The sequence below is a fragment of the Dromiciops gliroides genome, chromosome 3 (genome assembly GCF_019393635.1).
Source record: "Dromiciops gliroides isolate mDroGli1 chromosome 3, mDroGli1.pri, whole genome shotgun sequence".
NCBI classification, from domain to species: domain Eukaryota; kingdom Metazoa; phylum Chordata; class Mammalia; order Microbiotheria; family Microbiotheriidae; genus Dromiciops; species Dromiciops gliroides.
This window is the reverse complement of record NC_057863.1, coordinates 623,160,786-623,178,336: the sequence shown is the minus strand read 5'-3', so window position 1 is coordinate 623,178,336 and position 17,551 is coordinate 623,160,786. Positions and strand designations below refer to the sequence as shown.

The 17,551-nt window shown below is 45.6% G+C and overlaps 1 protein-coding gene across 1 annotated transcript; it reads left to right on the top strand.

Annotated features, from left to right (window-relative positions):
- The first annotated feature begins 9,710 nt into the window (after positions 1 to 9,710).
- LOC122748162 (F-box only protein 44-like) lies at positions 9,711 to 16,679 on the top strand. Its single transcript, XM_043993852.1, has 5 exons — positions 9,711 to 9,975; positions 11,241 to 11,367; positions 12,989 to 13,084; positions 14,841 to 14,976; positions 16,494 to 16,679. Exons 1-5 carry the CDS (start codon positions 9,717 to 9,719, stop codon positions 16,677 to 16,679), a joined length of 804 nt encoding a protein of 267 aa, XP_043849787.1. The 5' UTR covers positions 9,711 to 9,716.
- Positions 16,680 to 17,551: the final 872 nt, after the last annotated feature.

Sequence of the window (17,551 nt, the reverse complement as noted above, 5' to 3'; positions counted from 1 at the left end):
AGTGAGTGTCTGAGTACTGAGCCACCTTCAAGTTGTCTTTGAAGACAACTCTCACAATCCCACCCAAGGTTTCTCTTCTCCTAATATTCCATTTCCTCCAACTGACTCATATTCTGCCCCTCTCTCCACTTCCTCCATGGAACTCAAGATGCTGTTTATTCTTTTTCTAGATGGGTTCAATTTTTGGGAAAATGAGCAGAGAGCAGAAAATTATTGGAGCATACAAGACATATCTGGACCCCATGAAAAAGAATTTCCAGACCCCCAAGTCAGGAAATGCTTCCTAGCCGACTATGGGTAAGGGGAATCCTGGCTCGAGTGGGCTCTGGGGTGAAGGAAGGGCACAGGCAGAATAGGGCCAGGAGGGCGCTGGGTAACTGACAAAGAATAAGAATTATAATGGCTAACATGTCAATAGCACCTACTATGTGCTGGGCACTGACCTAAGTCCTTTACAAACATTAGATCTGTTTTACAGGCAAAGATCCTGGAGTGGTTTGCCATTTCCTTCTCCAGATCATCTTACAGTTGAGGAAAGTGAGGCAGCCAGGCTGAAGTGGCCTCCTATGAAGGGTTTGAGGCTGGTTTGAACACAGCTTTTCCTGTCTCTGGGCCCAGTACTCTATCCAGTGGGCCACCCAGCTAGCTCTCTTCTCCTGCCTCCATGGGTTTGCATTGGCTATCCTTGCAGGAACGGGTGGTCCTTCTCTTTGCAAGGCCAAGCCCTCCTTAAGAAGCACTCACATCCTTTACATCTCCTCTTCATGGATAAACTTGAGAAAGCCATCCACACTTAGAGCCTCTCCTCCTTCTCTCACTGTCTTCTAAATTGTTCACAGTCTGGCCTGACCTCCTCATTCAGCTGAAACTGCCCTCTCCACTTACCAGAGCTCTCTTGAATTCCACATCTAATGGACTCTTCTCAGTCCTCACCTTTCTTGATGTCTCTGCATTATTTGGTGCTGCTAGTCACTTCTCCTGGACACTCTCTAGCCTTTCTTTTTCAGCCTGTTGCCCTCTCCTAATTCTCCTCCTGTCTGACCTCTCCCCAACCTTCTCTGCTGGGTTTCCATCCAAGTCACACACCTTGGGTGCCCCCAATGGCTATGTCCTGGGCCCTCTTCCCTTTCCCTCTCTGATCCCATCAGTTTCCATGGCCTAAATCATCTTCTCTATGTAAGTGATTCCCAGAGCTATTCATGGTAGCTGTCTTTGAGTTCCAAGCCCAGATCATCAACTGGCCCTCTCAAACAGAATGTCCATTGGGTATGTCAAGCTCAACACATCCAAAACCAAACTCACTGTCTTTCCCCCAAAACCTCCCCTCTTCAGAATTCCTCATTACTGTGAAGGGCACCAACATCTTCCCTGTTACACAGGCTCCCAACCTTGGAGTCCTTCTTAACTCTACTTCCTACATCTAGAAGTGATTGATTTCCAAACTTGGCATTTCTCTCTTCACTGATTCTTGCATGCCCCCTTCTCACCACTAAAACAGCCATTAATTACAATGCCAGCTATTTCCCAATTCATAAATGGTCAAAGGATAAGAATAGGCAGTTTTCAAACAAAGAAATCAGAGCTATCTATGGTCATATGAAAAAATGTTCCAGATCACTACTGATCAAAGAAATTCAAATTAAAACAACTCTGGGGGCAGCTAGGTGGCGCAGTGGATAGAGCACGGGCCCTGGAGTCAGGAGGACCTGAGTTCAAATCCGGCCTCAGACACTTAACACTTACTAGCTGTGTGACCCTGGGCAACTCACTTAACCCCAATTGCCTCACCAAAAAAAAACCCAACTCTGAGGTATCACCTCATACCTATCAAAATCGCAAATAGAAGAAAAAATGAAAATATTTGATCTTGGAGGGGATGTGGGAAAGCTGGGATGCTAATCCACTGTTGGTGAAGTTGTGAAAAGATTCAAAAGTTCTGGAGAGCAATTTGGAATTATACCCTAAGGGCTATAGAACTGAGCATACTATTTGATCTGGCAATACCACTGCTAGGTTTATACCCAAAAGAGAAAAAGACCTATCTGTACAAAAATATGCATAGCAACTCTTTTGTGGTGGCTAGAATTGGAGATCAAAGGAATGCCCATTAATTGGGGAATGGCTAAACAAGCTGTGGTATATGACAAGCAGGGGCAGCTAGCTGGCACAGTGGATAGAGCACTGGTCCTGGAGTCAGGAGGACATGAGTTCAAATCCAGCCTCAGACACTTGATACTTCCTAGCTGTGTGACCCTGGGCAAGTCACTTAACCCCAATTGCCTTTAAAAAAATAGTAATAATAAAAGAAATGATAAGCAGAATGATTTTAAAAAGTCCTGGAAAGACTTGTATGAACTGTTGTATAGTGAAGTGAGGAGAACAAGGAGAACACTGTGCACAGAGTCAGCAATATTGTTTGATGAATAACTGTGAATGACTTAAATATTCTCAACAGTAGAATGATCCGAGACAATCCCAAAGGACTAATGATGATGCATACTCTCCACGTCCAAAGAGAGACCTGATATTGGTGGAACACAGACTGAAGCATTCTATTTTTCCTTTCTTCTATTTTTTCTTTTATTCAAGTTTTCTTATACAAAATGATGAATATGGTAATGTTTTACATAATTGCCCATGTATAACATGTATCTGATGGCTTACCACCTCAGGGATAGGGTAGGGGAAGAAGGGGAAGAAGCATAGAATTTATAACTCGATAATTTAAATAAAAATATTTACTATTGGGCAGCTAGGTAGCACAGTGGATAAAGCACAGGTCCTGGATTCAGGAGGACCTGAGTTCAAATCCAGCCTCAGACACTTGACACTAGCTGTGTGACCCTGGGCAAGTCACTTAACCCCCATTGCCTGCAAAAAAACCAAAAATGTTTACTATTAAAAAAAATGCACAGCCATTAATTACCCTAATTCTATCCCTTATCATAATTTGCCTGGACAATTGCAACAGCCTTCTAATTAGGCTTCCTGACTGGAGGGTTTCTACATTCCAATGTATCTCCTACTCAATTGCCAAAGTGAGTTTTCTAAAGTGAGTCTGACCACATCACTCCCCAATTCAACGCCTGCCAGTGGCTCCCTGGCCTCCTGTCTGTAGGGGCCGAATTTTAATTGGGGAGTGTTAGCTAGTCGGCTCACCGCAATATTGGGGCAAGGAAGGAGACTGACTGCCTTCCTCAAAAACAGAACAGGATTTATTAACAAGAATGAACTTAAAAACACAAACAAGATTAGTAGAATTAAAGGAAAGGGGAAAAAAATGGGGAAAGGGAAACAATAGGACCTGAATAACACCACCACCCAGGGATCAGCTGAGAACACAGGCCTGTATCCTGTCACTTTCCAGCTCCAAGCTAGAATGGCAAAACTCCTCCCTTCTCCTTCCCAGCAGACCCCAGCCTAACCACACACACAGCCCCAAGCCAATTGGCTGGCAACCCTGACTGACACATGACTGCCCTCACTGGGCTTCCAGTCATTATAATTTTGCCAGGCCCATGTAGGCATCAGCGAGAGGTGCCAGCGCCATGGTGATGGCTACAACCAGTGGGTGGAGCACCTTGCCATTGTGGAGGCACTGTGCCTGAGCCCCAGGCCAGTGTGTGCACCGGGGTTTTGTTTTTTTTTAATTCTCGCCAAGGGGCAGCTAGGTGGCACAGTGGATGGAGCACTGGCCCTGGAGTCAGGAGGACCTGAGTTCAAATCTGGCCTTAGACACTTAACACTTAACTAGCTGTGTGACCCTGGGCAAGTCACTTAGCCCCAATTACCTAAAAAAAATTTTTTTTTTAATTAAAAAAAAATAAAGTGAGGGCAGGTAGGTGGCACAGTGGATAAAGCACCAGCCCTGAATTCAGGAGTACCTGAGTTCAAATCCGGCCTCAGACACTTGACACTTACTAGCTGTGTGACCCTGGGCAAGTCACTTAACCCTCATTGCCCAGCAAAAAAAAAAATAAAAAAAAATAAAGTGAGTCTGACCACATCACTTCCCAATTCAATGCCTGCCAGTGGCTCCCTGGTCACTTGGCCTTTGTTCTCAAAGAAGACCAATGACAACAGAAAGCCTGGAGCATGGGGAGCCCCAACCATGTTCACCTTGCATAGACTCTAGACTTTCTCTTCCTCATGGCAGCAGCCTTTCCCTCCCTTTCCAGCTCTCCTTTCTGTGTTCACTTTCCCCATTAGAATGGAAGCCTTTGAGAGTAAGGACTGTCTCCTTTAGTTCTTGTATCCCCAGTAGCTGGCATAGTGCCTGGCACATAGGAGGTGTTCAATGAACTGGCACATAGTAGGTGCTCACTAAATGATTTCTCTTTCCAGCATCATAATGTCATGAAGAAGGTAAGGCAGATAGCATTGTTCCCATTTTTCAGTTTTAGTTTCCAGTTAGGCTGGAATCTTCACACATTTTCTTGAGCTCTTCCTGCAGTGGTCAAATAGTCAGACTACAAATCTCAAACAACCTGTAGAATCAATTGTCCTAGCTTGAGAGATGGGATTTGGCCATCCTAATTATTAAAGCAATAGAGAAGGGTCATAAAATCATAATATCAAATATTATCAACTTAGATAATACATGTAGAGTATTTGGGGTTTTTATTTTTTGAGGGTGAGGCAATTGGGGTTAAGTGACTTGCCCAGGGTCACACAGCTGGTAAGTGTCAAGTGTCTGAGGCCAGATTTGAACTCAGGTACTCCTGACTCCTGGGCTGGTGCTTTATCTACTTTGCCACCTAACTGCCCCTATATAAACCTTAAAGTGCCTGTAAATGTTTCAGTGGAAATTGATAGAGGTTTGGGATAGGGGTTCTTGGGAATTCCTCTTTAAAGAATTACACCCTCTTGCACACAAATCCAATTAGAATAAAACAATATTTTATTTAGGTCCTAGGGAAAGGAAACCAAGAGAAGTCTGGACTTCTGATGGAGAGAAGAGGCATGGCCCAGAGGCATGGCTCTCTGACATATCTTACTCCTGGAGCGGAGACAGGCAGATACTCCCCCACCCCCACCCCGCAGGGCAATGAGGGTTAAGCGACTTGCCCAGGGTCACACAGCTAGTAAGTGTCAAGTGTCTGAGGGAGGATTTGAATTCTTGTCTTCCTGAATCCAGGGCCAGTGCTTTATCCACTAAGCCACCTAGCTGCCCCCAAGGCAAATACTTCTAGAGAGGACAGATGGAGGTCCAATGGGGTGATCATCTGACTGTGGAATGTTCCCTTATCGGCTGGTGGGTTGGAAGCAGTCTGGTGAGGGGCTGTTGTTCTATCCCCTGGAGCCACTTTGGCAGCAGCCAGGCCAAATGGGGTTATCTCCTCAAGGGGTGGGGGAGACTGAAATGAAGGGTGTTGGTCCTGGTGTTCTCAGTCCTGATTGGGTGCTGCTTATCTCTTTAGGTGAGTCTGTCCTTTGCTTTAGTTTCTCAAGGAGGAGGTTCCTTGATTTCCCCCAGAAAACTTCTGAAGTACCCATAACAATGTTATGTGTTATAATTTTTATTAACAACATAGCCAACATAGCTAATGATAATTCAACACTAATACCAGTAATAATGTAACTAATTCTATTAATTGTGGTATTATAATTTCTGAATTACATATCAATAACATGTTAATAAATTACATATTAATAATAATTCTAATTAATCATGATAACAGCCCATCTTTTAATACCAGTTTTCCCTTGGAGTTATGCAACTGTGAGACAGAATACTATGGGTTCCTATTGAATTAAAGATGAGTATCACCCAGAGGGGCCAGCTAGGTGGCACAGTGGGAAAGAGTCAGTGGGCCTGGAGTCAGGAACTCATCCTCATGAGTTTAGATCTGGTTTTAGAGGCTTCCTAGCTGTGTGACCCTGGGCAAGTCATTTCACCCCATTTGCCTCAGTTTCCTAATCTGTAAAATGAGCTGGAGAAGGAATTGGCAAACCACTCCAGTATCTTTACCAAGAAAACCCCAAATGGGGTCATGAAGAGTCAGACAAGAAATGAATAAAGAACCAAGAACAATATTGTCCAGGAGGCAATTCAGAGATGTATGGTGGATGTGAGTAAACTATGAGCCAGGACAAAAAAGGAGTGGCAATGGGGATGTAATAGACAGGGCACCAGACCTCCCGGAGAAGAATCTGAGTGCCAATCTCATCCCACACACCTACTACTTGTATGGCTTGCTGAGGATTCAGCTCTGTGCTCTGTGAAATGAGGATGCTGGGGGCAGCTAGGTGGGGCAGTGGATAGAGCACTGGCCCTGGATTTCAGGAGGACCTGAGTTCAAATCCGACCTCAGACACTTGACACTTGCTAGCTGTGTGACCCTGGGCAAGTCACTTAACCCCAATTGCCTCACCAAAAAAAAAAAGAAGAAGAAGAAAGAAATGAGGATGCTGGACTCAATGGCCTCTGAGTCCCCTTTGGCTGTTTGCCTCAGTTTCTCCATCTGTAAAACGAGGATATCATGCTAGCACCTACCTGCAAGGGTTGTGGTGAGGATCCTAGGACATAACAACTAAAGTGCTTAGCAAAGCATCTGGCACACAGTAAACACTAAATAAATGCTGTCTACACCTTTCCTAGAAGTACAAAACTTCTAGGCAAAGCAAATGTAAACTGGGTTTGAAGCCTAGAAGAGAGACTTTTCCTTGACATGTGTGTCTCCAGGATTTAGCACAGCTTTGCCTTCTCTCTCCTCCCTGCTCTGGCTCCCAAGCACCCACAGCTGGGACTCTCCAACCAAGTCTCCTTAAGAGAACCTTCGGAAGCCCCTTTCCAGATGCTACCATATTCATCACTTCCGGTCTACATAGCTCTACCCAGGAAGTCCTACTTCTCACACCCACCAGCTCCACCCTAGTCCTGAGAAACTGAGGCAAGTTTGAGAACAGATCCTGAATCCTCAGAAGAGGAAGAAGAGTCTCTGGAGAGCAGAGAGGAAGGCCAAAATAAAACAGGTCAGTGTACATTGGGATTTTTTTTTTAATTTTGAATTGTTTAAAATTTAAATTTGAAGATTTTTAAAAACTTTTTAAAAAAGGAGCCTTTTTTAGGCACCACTCCCTTCCAAACCTTCTGGGGTCAAGCCCAAAGGAGCCTTCTTGTCCCTCACAGGTAACTCTGCATCTCCAGCCTGGGAGCCTCTGCACATGTGGTCCCTGTCTCTGGATTGCCCTCTCATGTCACCCCCCCCCCCCCTTAAAGTCCCTAATGTCCAGCAAGGGGCCAGTACTAACTTCCAATGTGAAGCTTTTGCTGATCTTTCCAGTTTCCTATTCCAAAAACAAACTACTTTGTATTTTTTTCATGGGTCCCCCATAAAAAAGAAACTTCTCCAGAATACGGACTATTTCCTTTTCCTTTTTTGTATTGTGAGAAAATAATTATCAATAATGAATTTCTTGGTCCCCCCACCCCCTATGCAGTTTAGCTCCTTTCTCCGCCCCCACCCCCACCCCCTCTGTTTCAGAAAGTTCAGTTCTTAGGAACCTTAGCCAACTTCTTTGAGACCAGCCCAGAAATACAATAGAGCTTTTATTTGGCTAATTAGACTGATGGGATTATAACACACCTATCTGAACTTCCCCTTAGCCCCTCAGGGGGTCTCTCTCATTGGCTCAGTACATCTTTTTTCTTTTTAAATTTTTTTTTCTTTTCTTTTCTTATTATTTTTTAAAGATACATTTTATGCTAGGTGGCACAGTGGATAGAGAACCGGCCCTGGAGTCAGTAGTACCTTAGTTCAAACCCGGCCTTAACACTTACTAGCTGTGTGACCCTGGGCAAGTCACTTAACCCCAATTGCCTCACTAAAAAAAATATATATATATATATACATTTTTTTGGACGGGGAAATGAGGGCTGTGACTGGCCCAGGGCCACACAGCTAATAAAGTGCCAAGTGTCTGAGGCTCGATTTGAACTTAGTTCCTCCTGAATCCAGGGCCAGTGCTTTATCTACTGAGCCACCTAGGGGCTCCTGGGTCATTACATCTTTATTTATTTATTTAGAATTTTCTCCAAGTTACAAGTACAAAGAACTTTTGGCATAATTTTTTTAAACTGTTCCAAATTCTCTTCCTCCCTCCCCGCTCTACCTTAAGAACTCAAGCAATTCAATATAAGTTATACATGTGCAGTCATGCAAAAATATTTCCACATTAGTCAAGTTGTGTAAGAAAACAAAAACTTCAGAAGGAAGAACTAACAGGAAAATTACACGTCAATCTGTATTCAGCTACCATCAATTCTTTCTATGTAGTTGGATTGCATTTTTCATAAGTTCTTCTTAGGTCATTACATCTTTTTTTTTTTTTTTTGGCAGGGCAATGAGGGTTAAGTGACTTGCCCGGGGTCACACAGCTAGTAAGTGTCAAGTGTCTGAGGCTGGATTTGAACTCAGGTACTCCTGGACCAAGAGGTTGAGGCCATCTTAGGTTGCCACTCTTGGCTCCAAAGGCTGTAGGTTGGTGAGCTCTCTCCTCTTGGGACAGTAGGTAATGCAGGGCTTCTGAATCCTGTTTTAGGTCATGTGCTCTCTCTTTTAGAGACCTGACACGGAGGTTTTTCTACTTGTGTTCAATGCCATGCAGTCAATACCTTAAAAGGCCAGTGTTTGAAATGAAAATACAGTGTCACTTATTTCAGAAACAGTAAAGCAACTTCTGTCCTAAAGTGAGAAAAACACCAGTTTTTGCTTTGTTTTGGTTTTTTTTACCAGTTTTTGTTAGTAGGGTGAGGCTAAGTGAACTATAGTTCCCCGGACTACCTTCTGAACATCTTGAATCCGTTTATGAATATTATCTGCTAATGCCCCAAAGGTGGAGACAACCACCATTTTTGACATGGGACTTATGAAGATGTCTGTAACAGGAGGGGGGGATCATGTTACAGAGAATTCGAGGGGGCTTCTCTGGAAACACTGTACCTTTCATAAGAACCAGTCAATGGGAGACTGGGAAAAGGATTTCTGGACTTGGGCATAGGGTATAAAAGGCTGGCTGGCTGCAGCTATGGTGTATGCCTTGCCCATAGAGACACCCTTCTTGAAAGATTGGTGAATAAACTGCCTTCCTGCTTAATGTCCTGATTCAGGTTCAGTCTGTTGGTGAGGACCCTTGTTTCTCACACCCAACAAGTTATTAATAAAAGGAAGGTCCATGGCTATCTCTCTCAGACCAAAGACCCTTCACGAAGGTGGGGTCACAGATTCTGTGCTCTTTGAAGAGGAGGTGTTCCTGACGGATCCCTAACCTTGGACTAACTTCAAAGAATGCATATCCCTTTCCAAACAGGTGAATAGCCCCTCTTCAGAGGAGGGGCCTTACCAGCACACAGTGGTAATCTTCACCCCAGACCAAATTTTGATGACCCTAATAAGAATTTAGAAGGGTCAGTGTTATGAAGGTTCCTAGAGGTTTATAGCCCTCACCAGGACCAAAGAGAGTTGATAAATCTTTATCAAGAAGGGCTTTGCAATGGGAGAAGTCAGGACTGGGGGAAACTCAGAGATGTTGGTTGCAAACGATCATTTTTCACATGTGCTCACCAAGAGAGATGGCATTGAAAGGGAGGAGAAGGGCCCCAAGACATAGCCCATGTGCAGTGTGGAGGCATTTCCTCAGCCCCTCCCCAGAAGGACCAGGGCCAGTATGGATAGAACCTCACTACCATGTGTCTCTCCCTTCCTGCCAGCACCATGGCCAGCATCAATGAGCTGCCTGAGGAAGTGCTCCTGGAGTTGTTCTCCCTGGTGCCAGCCCGGGAGCTGCTGAGGCGCTGCCGGCCAGTCTGCAGCCTCTGGAGGGACCTCATCGACCAGGTGTCCCTGTGGAAACGCAAGTGCCTGCGAGAGGGCTTCATCTCCGAGTACCAGGACAAGCCAGTAGCTGGCTGGAAGGTCTTCTACTTCCTCTGCAGCCTCCACAGGAACCTGATCCACAACCCCTGTGGCAAAGGTGGGGCCCCTCAACTTTCACATCCATCAAAGCTGTCTCATGCTATGGGCAGGTGGACCCTATGGAGGCTGGGTAGCCCAGTGCATCTAGAGGCAGCAGACCCACTTTAAATCCAGTTCTGTCACTTTCCACACATGTGATCTTGAGCATGTCACTTCCCTTGGAGGTAGGATGGCCCAGTGGTGATGACACTGGGTTTGGAATCAGAGCACCTGAGTGCTTTCTCTTACTTCATGAGGAGCCTGGGGCCGGTTATACAGGAAATAGTAAGTGGTCCCTGATCTCCTACTGGGGGCTGAGGGTGGTGGGCTGTATAGTAGGGACCTGTGCTGAGTGCTGTCCTACCCCAACTCAGGAAGAACCTGTCCTTGCTCCCCTGGGTGGGGCTATGGAGTCCCAGGTGGCTCTTTTCCTTCCACTAAAGACCCAAATGTTCAGTCTCCCCTCCTGACACACATTGATTTCCTTTGGAGGCAACAGGGGGAATGAATGGGCCTCAAAGCCAGAAAGAACTGGGTTCCAGTCCCATCTGTGAGGCAGGCTGGCCACATCACAAGCTCTGGGTGTCTCAGGCAACTAAAGCCACAGATTGCAGAGGAAGTGTCCCCCTTGGGAAGCAGAGGGAATTACTCATTTGAGAGTTACCTATATTAAAGAAATCTCACAGCATGCAGAGGGTGGCAAGGATAGGGTTTGGGAAATAAACAGAACTTGCCAACTACCCATACATGGGATCCTCAAGGCATGAGAGATCTTGGTCTCAACAAAAACATCCACTCCTATCAACATTCATTTGTTGCTATACCTCATGGCAAGGAGTGGTGTGTTGTTGTTTGGTTGTGTCCTGTTCTACATGACTCCATAGACCTATGGGGTTTTCTTGGCAAAGATAATGGACTGGTTTGCCATTTCCTTCTCCAGTGGATTAAGGAAAACAGAGGTGAAGTGACTTGCCCAGGGCCACACTGTTAGTAAGTGTCTGAAGCCAGATTTGAACTCAGGTCTTCCTGACTCCAGGCCCAGCCCTCTCTCCTCCTCTGAGCCACCTAGCTGCCTCCTAGACAGAGGTGAAGTGACTTGCCCAAGGTCACACAGCTGGTGAGTGTGAGTGCTGAGCCACCTTCAAGTTGTCTTTGAAGACAACTCTCACAATCCCACCCAAGGTTTCTCTTCTCCTAATATTCCATTTCCTCCAACTGACTCATATTCTGCCCCTCTCTCCACTTCCTCCATGGAACTCAAGATGCTGTTTATTCTTTTTCTAGATGGGTTCAATTTTTGGGAAAATGAGCAGAGAGCAGAAAATCATTGGAGCATACAAGACATATCTGGATTCCATGGAAAGGAGTTTCCAGACCCCCGAGTCAGGAAATGCTTCCTAGCTGACTATGGGTAAGGGGAATCCTGGCTCAAGTGGGTTCTGGGGTGAAGGGAAGGCACAGGCCAAATAGGGCCAGGAGGGCGCTGGGTAACTGACAAAGAATAAGAATTATAATGGCTAACATGTCAATAGCACCTACTATGTGCTGGGCACTGACCTAAGTCCTTTACAAACATTAGATCTGTTTTACAGGCAAAGATCCTGGAGTGGTTTGCCATTTCCTTCTCCAGATCATCTTACAGTTGAGGAAAGTGAGGCAGCCAGGCTGAAGTGGCCTCCTATGAAGGGTTTGAGGCTGGTTTGAACACAGCTCTTCCTACCCCTGGGCCCAGCACTCTATCCAGTGGGCCACCCAGCTAGCTCTCCTCTCCTGCCTCCATGGGTTTGCATTGGCTACCCCTGCAGTGGTCTCCATCTTCACTGCAGCCTATTATCATTCCTCATTTCCTTTCCCAGTCCCCTCTGCAGCTAGTACTTTCCCATCTGAATTAACCTTCCATTTAGTTTCTATAGGGATCTTGGCCATATCTGGTTATTCTCATGTCCCCCCCATTAGAATGTGAGGGCATGCCCAGGTCTTAGCATTGTGCCAAGCATCCAGCAAATGCCTAATAAAGGTTGAACTGACTGGCTAGAGACCAAAGTCCATCAACACACTTTTATTAAGGACCTACTATGAGCCAGGTGAGCAGCAGGGTGGCCCACTGTACTGAGTGCCAGGCCTACAGTCAGGAAGACTTCAGTTCAAATGCAGCCTCAGAAATTTACTAGCTGTGTGACCCTGGGCAAATCACTTCACCCTGTTTGCCTCAGTTTCCTCATCTGTCAAATGAGCTGGAGAAGGAAATAGCAAATCGCTCTACTGTCTTTGCCAAGAAAACCCAAATGGGATCATGAACATTCTGACATGACTGAAATGACTGACCAACACATGAGCCAGGCACTTTGCTAAGTGCTGGGGATGCAGTGAAAGGTACAAAGCCAGTTCCTACCCTCAAAGAGTTGACAGGATCCCAGGATCAGGAGTCAGAGGGAACTAGGGAGACCATCCAGTACTGAGGGCTCAAAAATCAGATGCTGATGTTACTGGCTGCCAAATCACTGATCATTGTTCAGTTGTTTTCAGTCATGTCAGATCTTCATGACCCTATTTGGGTGGCTTTTTTTTTTTAAAGAAATCCTTGGGTGGTTTGCCATTTCCTTCTCCAGATCATTTGACAGATGAGGAAACTGAGGCAAACAGGGTGAAGTGACTTGCCCAGGGTCATCCAGCTACTAAGTGTCTGAGGCTGGATTTGAACCCAGGAAGATGAGTCTTCCTGACTCAAGGTCCAGTACTCTGGTGCCACTTAGCTGCCCGAACTTACTGATGACTAATGTTCAAAGGGAGTTCTGAACTTCCAGAGATGACTTAAAGGGAGGTACTTTTAACTCCCCTACATCATCCATCTATGCTCCTGTTAGAGACAGAACCACAAGATGGCCCCGGGAGGTCACATCTGATGGGCTGCCCCGGCTGGCATGGTGGGGTGGGTGGAGGAGGAGCACCCATCTCAAGCTGGGGTGACAAGGAAGAAGCCCATCTCTATACTGAGCCCACCTGTGTCCAACCACCTTCTCATGTCTCCCCAGTGATTGTCTCAAGTCTCAGCTGGTGGACCTGAAAGCCGAGGGCTATAGTGAAGAACTGATGGACACAGTGAGGCCAGACATTGTGATCAAGGACTGGTGAGTGGGGCTGGAGCCTAGTGGGGTGGGGTGGGAAATTCACACACCCAGGGGCTCCTTCATCCTCACCATGTCCCCATGAATAGGGCAAGAAAGGGTGGTATCACCTGAGACCCAGGCAGGCAACTTAGGCCAGGTCACACATCAGTGATCATTTCTCATTTCTTCCTCATTTTGTTTTTTTTTTCCCCCTGAAGCAATCAGGGTCACACAGCTAGTAAGTGTCAAATGTCTGAGGCAGGATTTGAACTCAGGTCCTCCTGACTCCAGGGCCCCTGCTCCATCCAATGAGCCACTTAGCTGCCCCTCTTCCTGTATTTCTATGAAGGATACCACCATCCTCATCCTCATAGTCATCCAGCCTCACTGTCATCCTGACTCCTCACTCTCTCCTCTCCCCCATATCCAAATGGTTGCCAAGTCTGGTAGATCCTTTCTCTGCAACATCTTTTGAACCTGTCTCTTTCTTTCCATTTAAATCACAACCACCCAAGTCCCCCTTGCCCTGGACTGTTGCAGTAGCCTCCTTTTTGGTCTTCTTGCTGCCAGTCCCTTCTTCCTCTCCAATTTACCCTCCATGAGGCTCCATGATCTTTGTCAAGCACAGGGTGGCTCAGGCTAGTCCTGCTCCTCCAGGAGCAGATACAGTCCCCTGTGGGTGAAGCCCTTCACAACCCAGTTCCAACCCACCTCTCCAGATGTATGTACACTTTATTCCCCTTTCACGCTCTATGGTTCCAGCTGGGTTTTTGGCCGTCTCCCACCCCTCTGCCTTTGCAAGGTTATCTCCTGGATGGGACCTTCCCCTGCCTCACTTCTGGCTCTAGGGATACCTGGCTTCTTCCCTTGAAGCTCAGCTCAAGAACCACCTTCTCCATGAGGCCACTGACCCTCCTAGCTGCCATTGCCTCCCCCTTGAAATTATATTTATTTGTGAGTAGATGTATGTATATATGTCTATGTGTAAACACATTGTTTGCTTTATGAAAATATAAGTTCTCACAAGGGCAGTGATTGTCTTTGTACCTTCATCATCTATACCTAGCACATAGTAGGTGCTTAAGAAATCCTTATTGATTAATTTGTAATCCCAGGAGAGAGTACGTGATTTGCATGTAATGCCATCCAACTGTACTTAGAGTCAGGAAGATCACTGACTGCCTGACCTTGGATTTACCTTCCAAAAGCCTCAGTTTCCACATTTGTTCAATGAGGGTGTTAGACTGTATGAGCTACATGGTCCTTCCCACTCTCAATCAGTGATACTAATAAGTGCTTGTTGAGCTGAAGGCCAAGGGGGACTTCTCCCTAGGCTCTGCTAGCAAGGTTTAACATAAAGAAACACTTCCTAACAGAGCTATCCATAAGTAACATGAGGGGACATCAGGTCATGGAATCATAGGCTTAGAACTCCAAAGGACCTCAGAGGTCATATGGTCACCACCCCAATCTTACAGTTGAGGAAACTGAGGCCTGTAGAGAAGTAAGATGCCTGATCCCCAGAGGCACACAGGCTGTAAATGTCAGAGCCAGAATTTGAACCTAGGGCCTCTGGTACCAAGGCCAGCACTCCTTCCTCTGTGCCCCTTTAGTCACTGCCATCTCAGTAAATCTTCTGCATTGAAAGCCAGGTAACCAGCTGCTAGGAATGTTATATAAGAGGGGCCTTGTCCTGACTCGATTGACTTCTGACATATCTTCCAACTCCAAGGCTCTGGGATTCCTTGATCTGAGGGGCCCTTCTTCCTTTCCTCAGGTTTGCTGTCACATCAAACTGTTGCTACAACTATTACATCTGTGTGCACTTGCTATGTGATGACTTTGAGACCCTGGATATGTTCGAGCTCACACAGGTCGTGGTTGATGGAAGGCACAACTCTGAGTGGAAAGAGGTCAGTGAGGTTCTGGGGCCAGGACCACAGGGCAACCCTAGGCAGTTTTCCCATTTCAACTCTGTCCCCAGTCTGCCTGTAAGCGCTAGAATTAGCCTTGGCAGCACAAGTTTCACTCGAGAGAGGAGGTTAATAAAAAGAGATGCAGGGAGACGTAAAAGGGGGGGTCGACAAAGTGAAAGGGGGCTTTGAGTGAGTAGAGGGGGACGCTAGAAGAAGGCCGATTGGTACAGAGATGCTAGAGATGCTGGGGGTGGGCAAGGGTATGGAGAAAGGGCTTTTCAATTAGAAGGTAGAGAGAAGGCAACTGAGAGATGGGAAGGAGAGCAGAGGACACTAAGAAAGTTGCAGGTGTGGCAGACAGTGAAAAGGGCCAGACCAGGGAAGGATACTCAGGTTCTAAGTGCAGAGGGCAGACAGGTGGCCACACCCACAGACGAGAAAGCGTAAGGGGCAGGAGAGAAAGTTAAAAGAGAATGGGGAGAGTTGGTTGGTCAAGGTTTCAGGTTGTATATCTTATTTTCCTGTATTCTTATTTCTGAATTGTTTCATATAAATAAACCCTGGTTTGATTATTTAATTAAAAGATGTGTTTGCGGGGCAGCTAGGTGGCGCAGTGGATAGAGCACCAGCCCTGGATTCAGGAGGACCTGAGTTCAAATCTGGCCTCAGACACTTAACAATTACTAGCTGTGTGACCCTGGGCAAGTCACTTAACCCCAATTGCCACACACACACACACACACACACACACACACACACACACACACACACACACAAAAGAGGTGTTTGCTTATCAATTTTGAAGGAGCAGTGTGGGATTTTATAAACGGCCCATACTAAGCTAAAAGCAGTCAGATAGCCAGCCAAAAGTCCACAGATTAGGCCCAATTAATATAATTTTTACATTTGAATGGCAACCCAGATGGAACTTATGAACCAATGATAATTTTTCAACTATAGATATAATTTTTCTAAAATTATAACTTTTATATGTCAGTTACAAAATTTTTTAGATTAGTTATAGTTAATAATTTTTTTTACATCATGCCTCTTCTCTGAGGGGCCTTGGTCAGATAATACCTTATAGCAGAGGTTCTTGTTCTGGGATCCATTAACTTTACATACACACATATATACACATAACATATATACATAGTCATTTGCACTTATAAAATACATCTTGTAAATACAGATGTTTATATTTATAAACTATATCGTAAATATTAGTGTCTATATAATTATGAATATAACAATACTACAAAATGTATAAATATTTCAATATTTACATTTCAAAGTAATTGGTTTATTTCATAATCCCATGGATTTTATTTTATGAATTTGAAAACATGACTGAGAAGAGTTCCATTGGTTTCCCAAAGGGGGCCATACTACCTTGCTAGCCCAAACTATTCCTCCCACCCCCCATTTTCCCTCTTCCTCCAATCTTGCCAGCCCAAGGTTAAGAACCATAGGACTACCTCCACCAAATGACTACTAACTCTGTCCTCCCCCAGGTCTCCCACACATTCTCCAACTACCCCCCAGGAGTCCGTCACATCTACTTCCAGCATGGCCAGAGGGACACTCAGGGCTGGCCTGTGTGGTTTGGCTACCTATTCACCAACAGCAGCATCACCATTGGTCCTGAGATCACCAGGATGCCCAGTTGTGCAGAAGAACCAGCCAGATGCAACAACTAGATTCAGATCCAGATCAACTAATAGTTTCAGTGTCTTCCTACTTATAGCAGCTTTGGGTTTCAATAAACATTGCTTTAGATTATTCCCGACCTCTTACCACCACTTGAATTCATGGGCTGCTCAGTGGAACTAAAGGAAATCACAAAACAAGACTGACTGAGCCACTACACATGGATGTTTTTTTTTTTATCTGAACCCTGACCACAGCAAATAATTATAAGAAAAATAAGTGCAATAACAGCTAGCATTCATATAGAGCTTTTTTAAATCACAAGGTGCTTAATAAATATCTCATTTGATCTCCATGACAACCCAGGGAGGTAGGAGCTATTCTTATTCCCATTTGACAGATGAGGAAACTGAGGCAGACAGGCTGAGTGACTTTCCTGGGGTCAGAGAGCTGGTAAGTGTCTGGGGCTGGCTTTGACTTCAGGTTCTCCTAACTCCAGGTCCAACAATCTTTCCCCTACATCACCTAGTTGCTTCTTTTCATTCCATTATCCCACCTCCCACAGCAGCTAGGTGTCAGCATAGTGCATAGAGCACTGGGCCTGGAGCCAGAAAGATTCATCCTTGCTGAGTTCAAATCCAGCCTCAGACACTTACTAGCTGTGTGATCCTGGGCAAGTCACTTCACCCTGTTTGCCTCAGTTTCCTCACCTGTCAAATGAGCTGGAGAAAGGAATGGCAAACTACTCCAGTGTCTCTGCCAAGAAAACCTCAAATGGGGTTCAGAAGACTTGGACATACATGACTGAAACATCTGAACAACAGCAATAATCCCATCTTCCAATGTAGATGTTTCCACCCTTCTCATCTCTCCTCTAGCTTCTGACAGTGCCCCCTCCCCCACACTCATAACTGAGGACTTC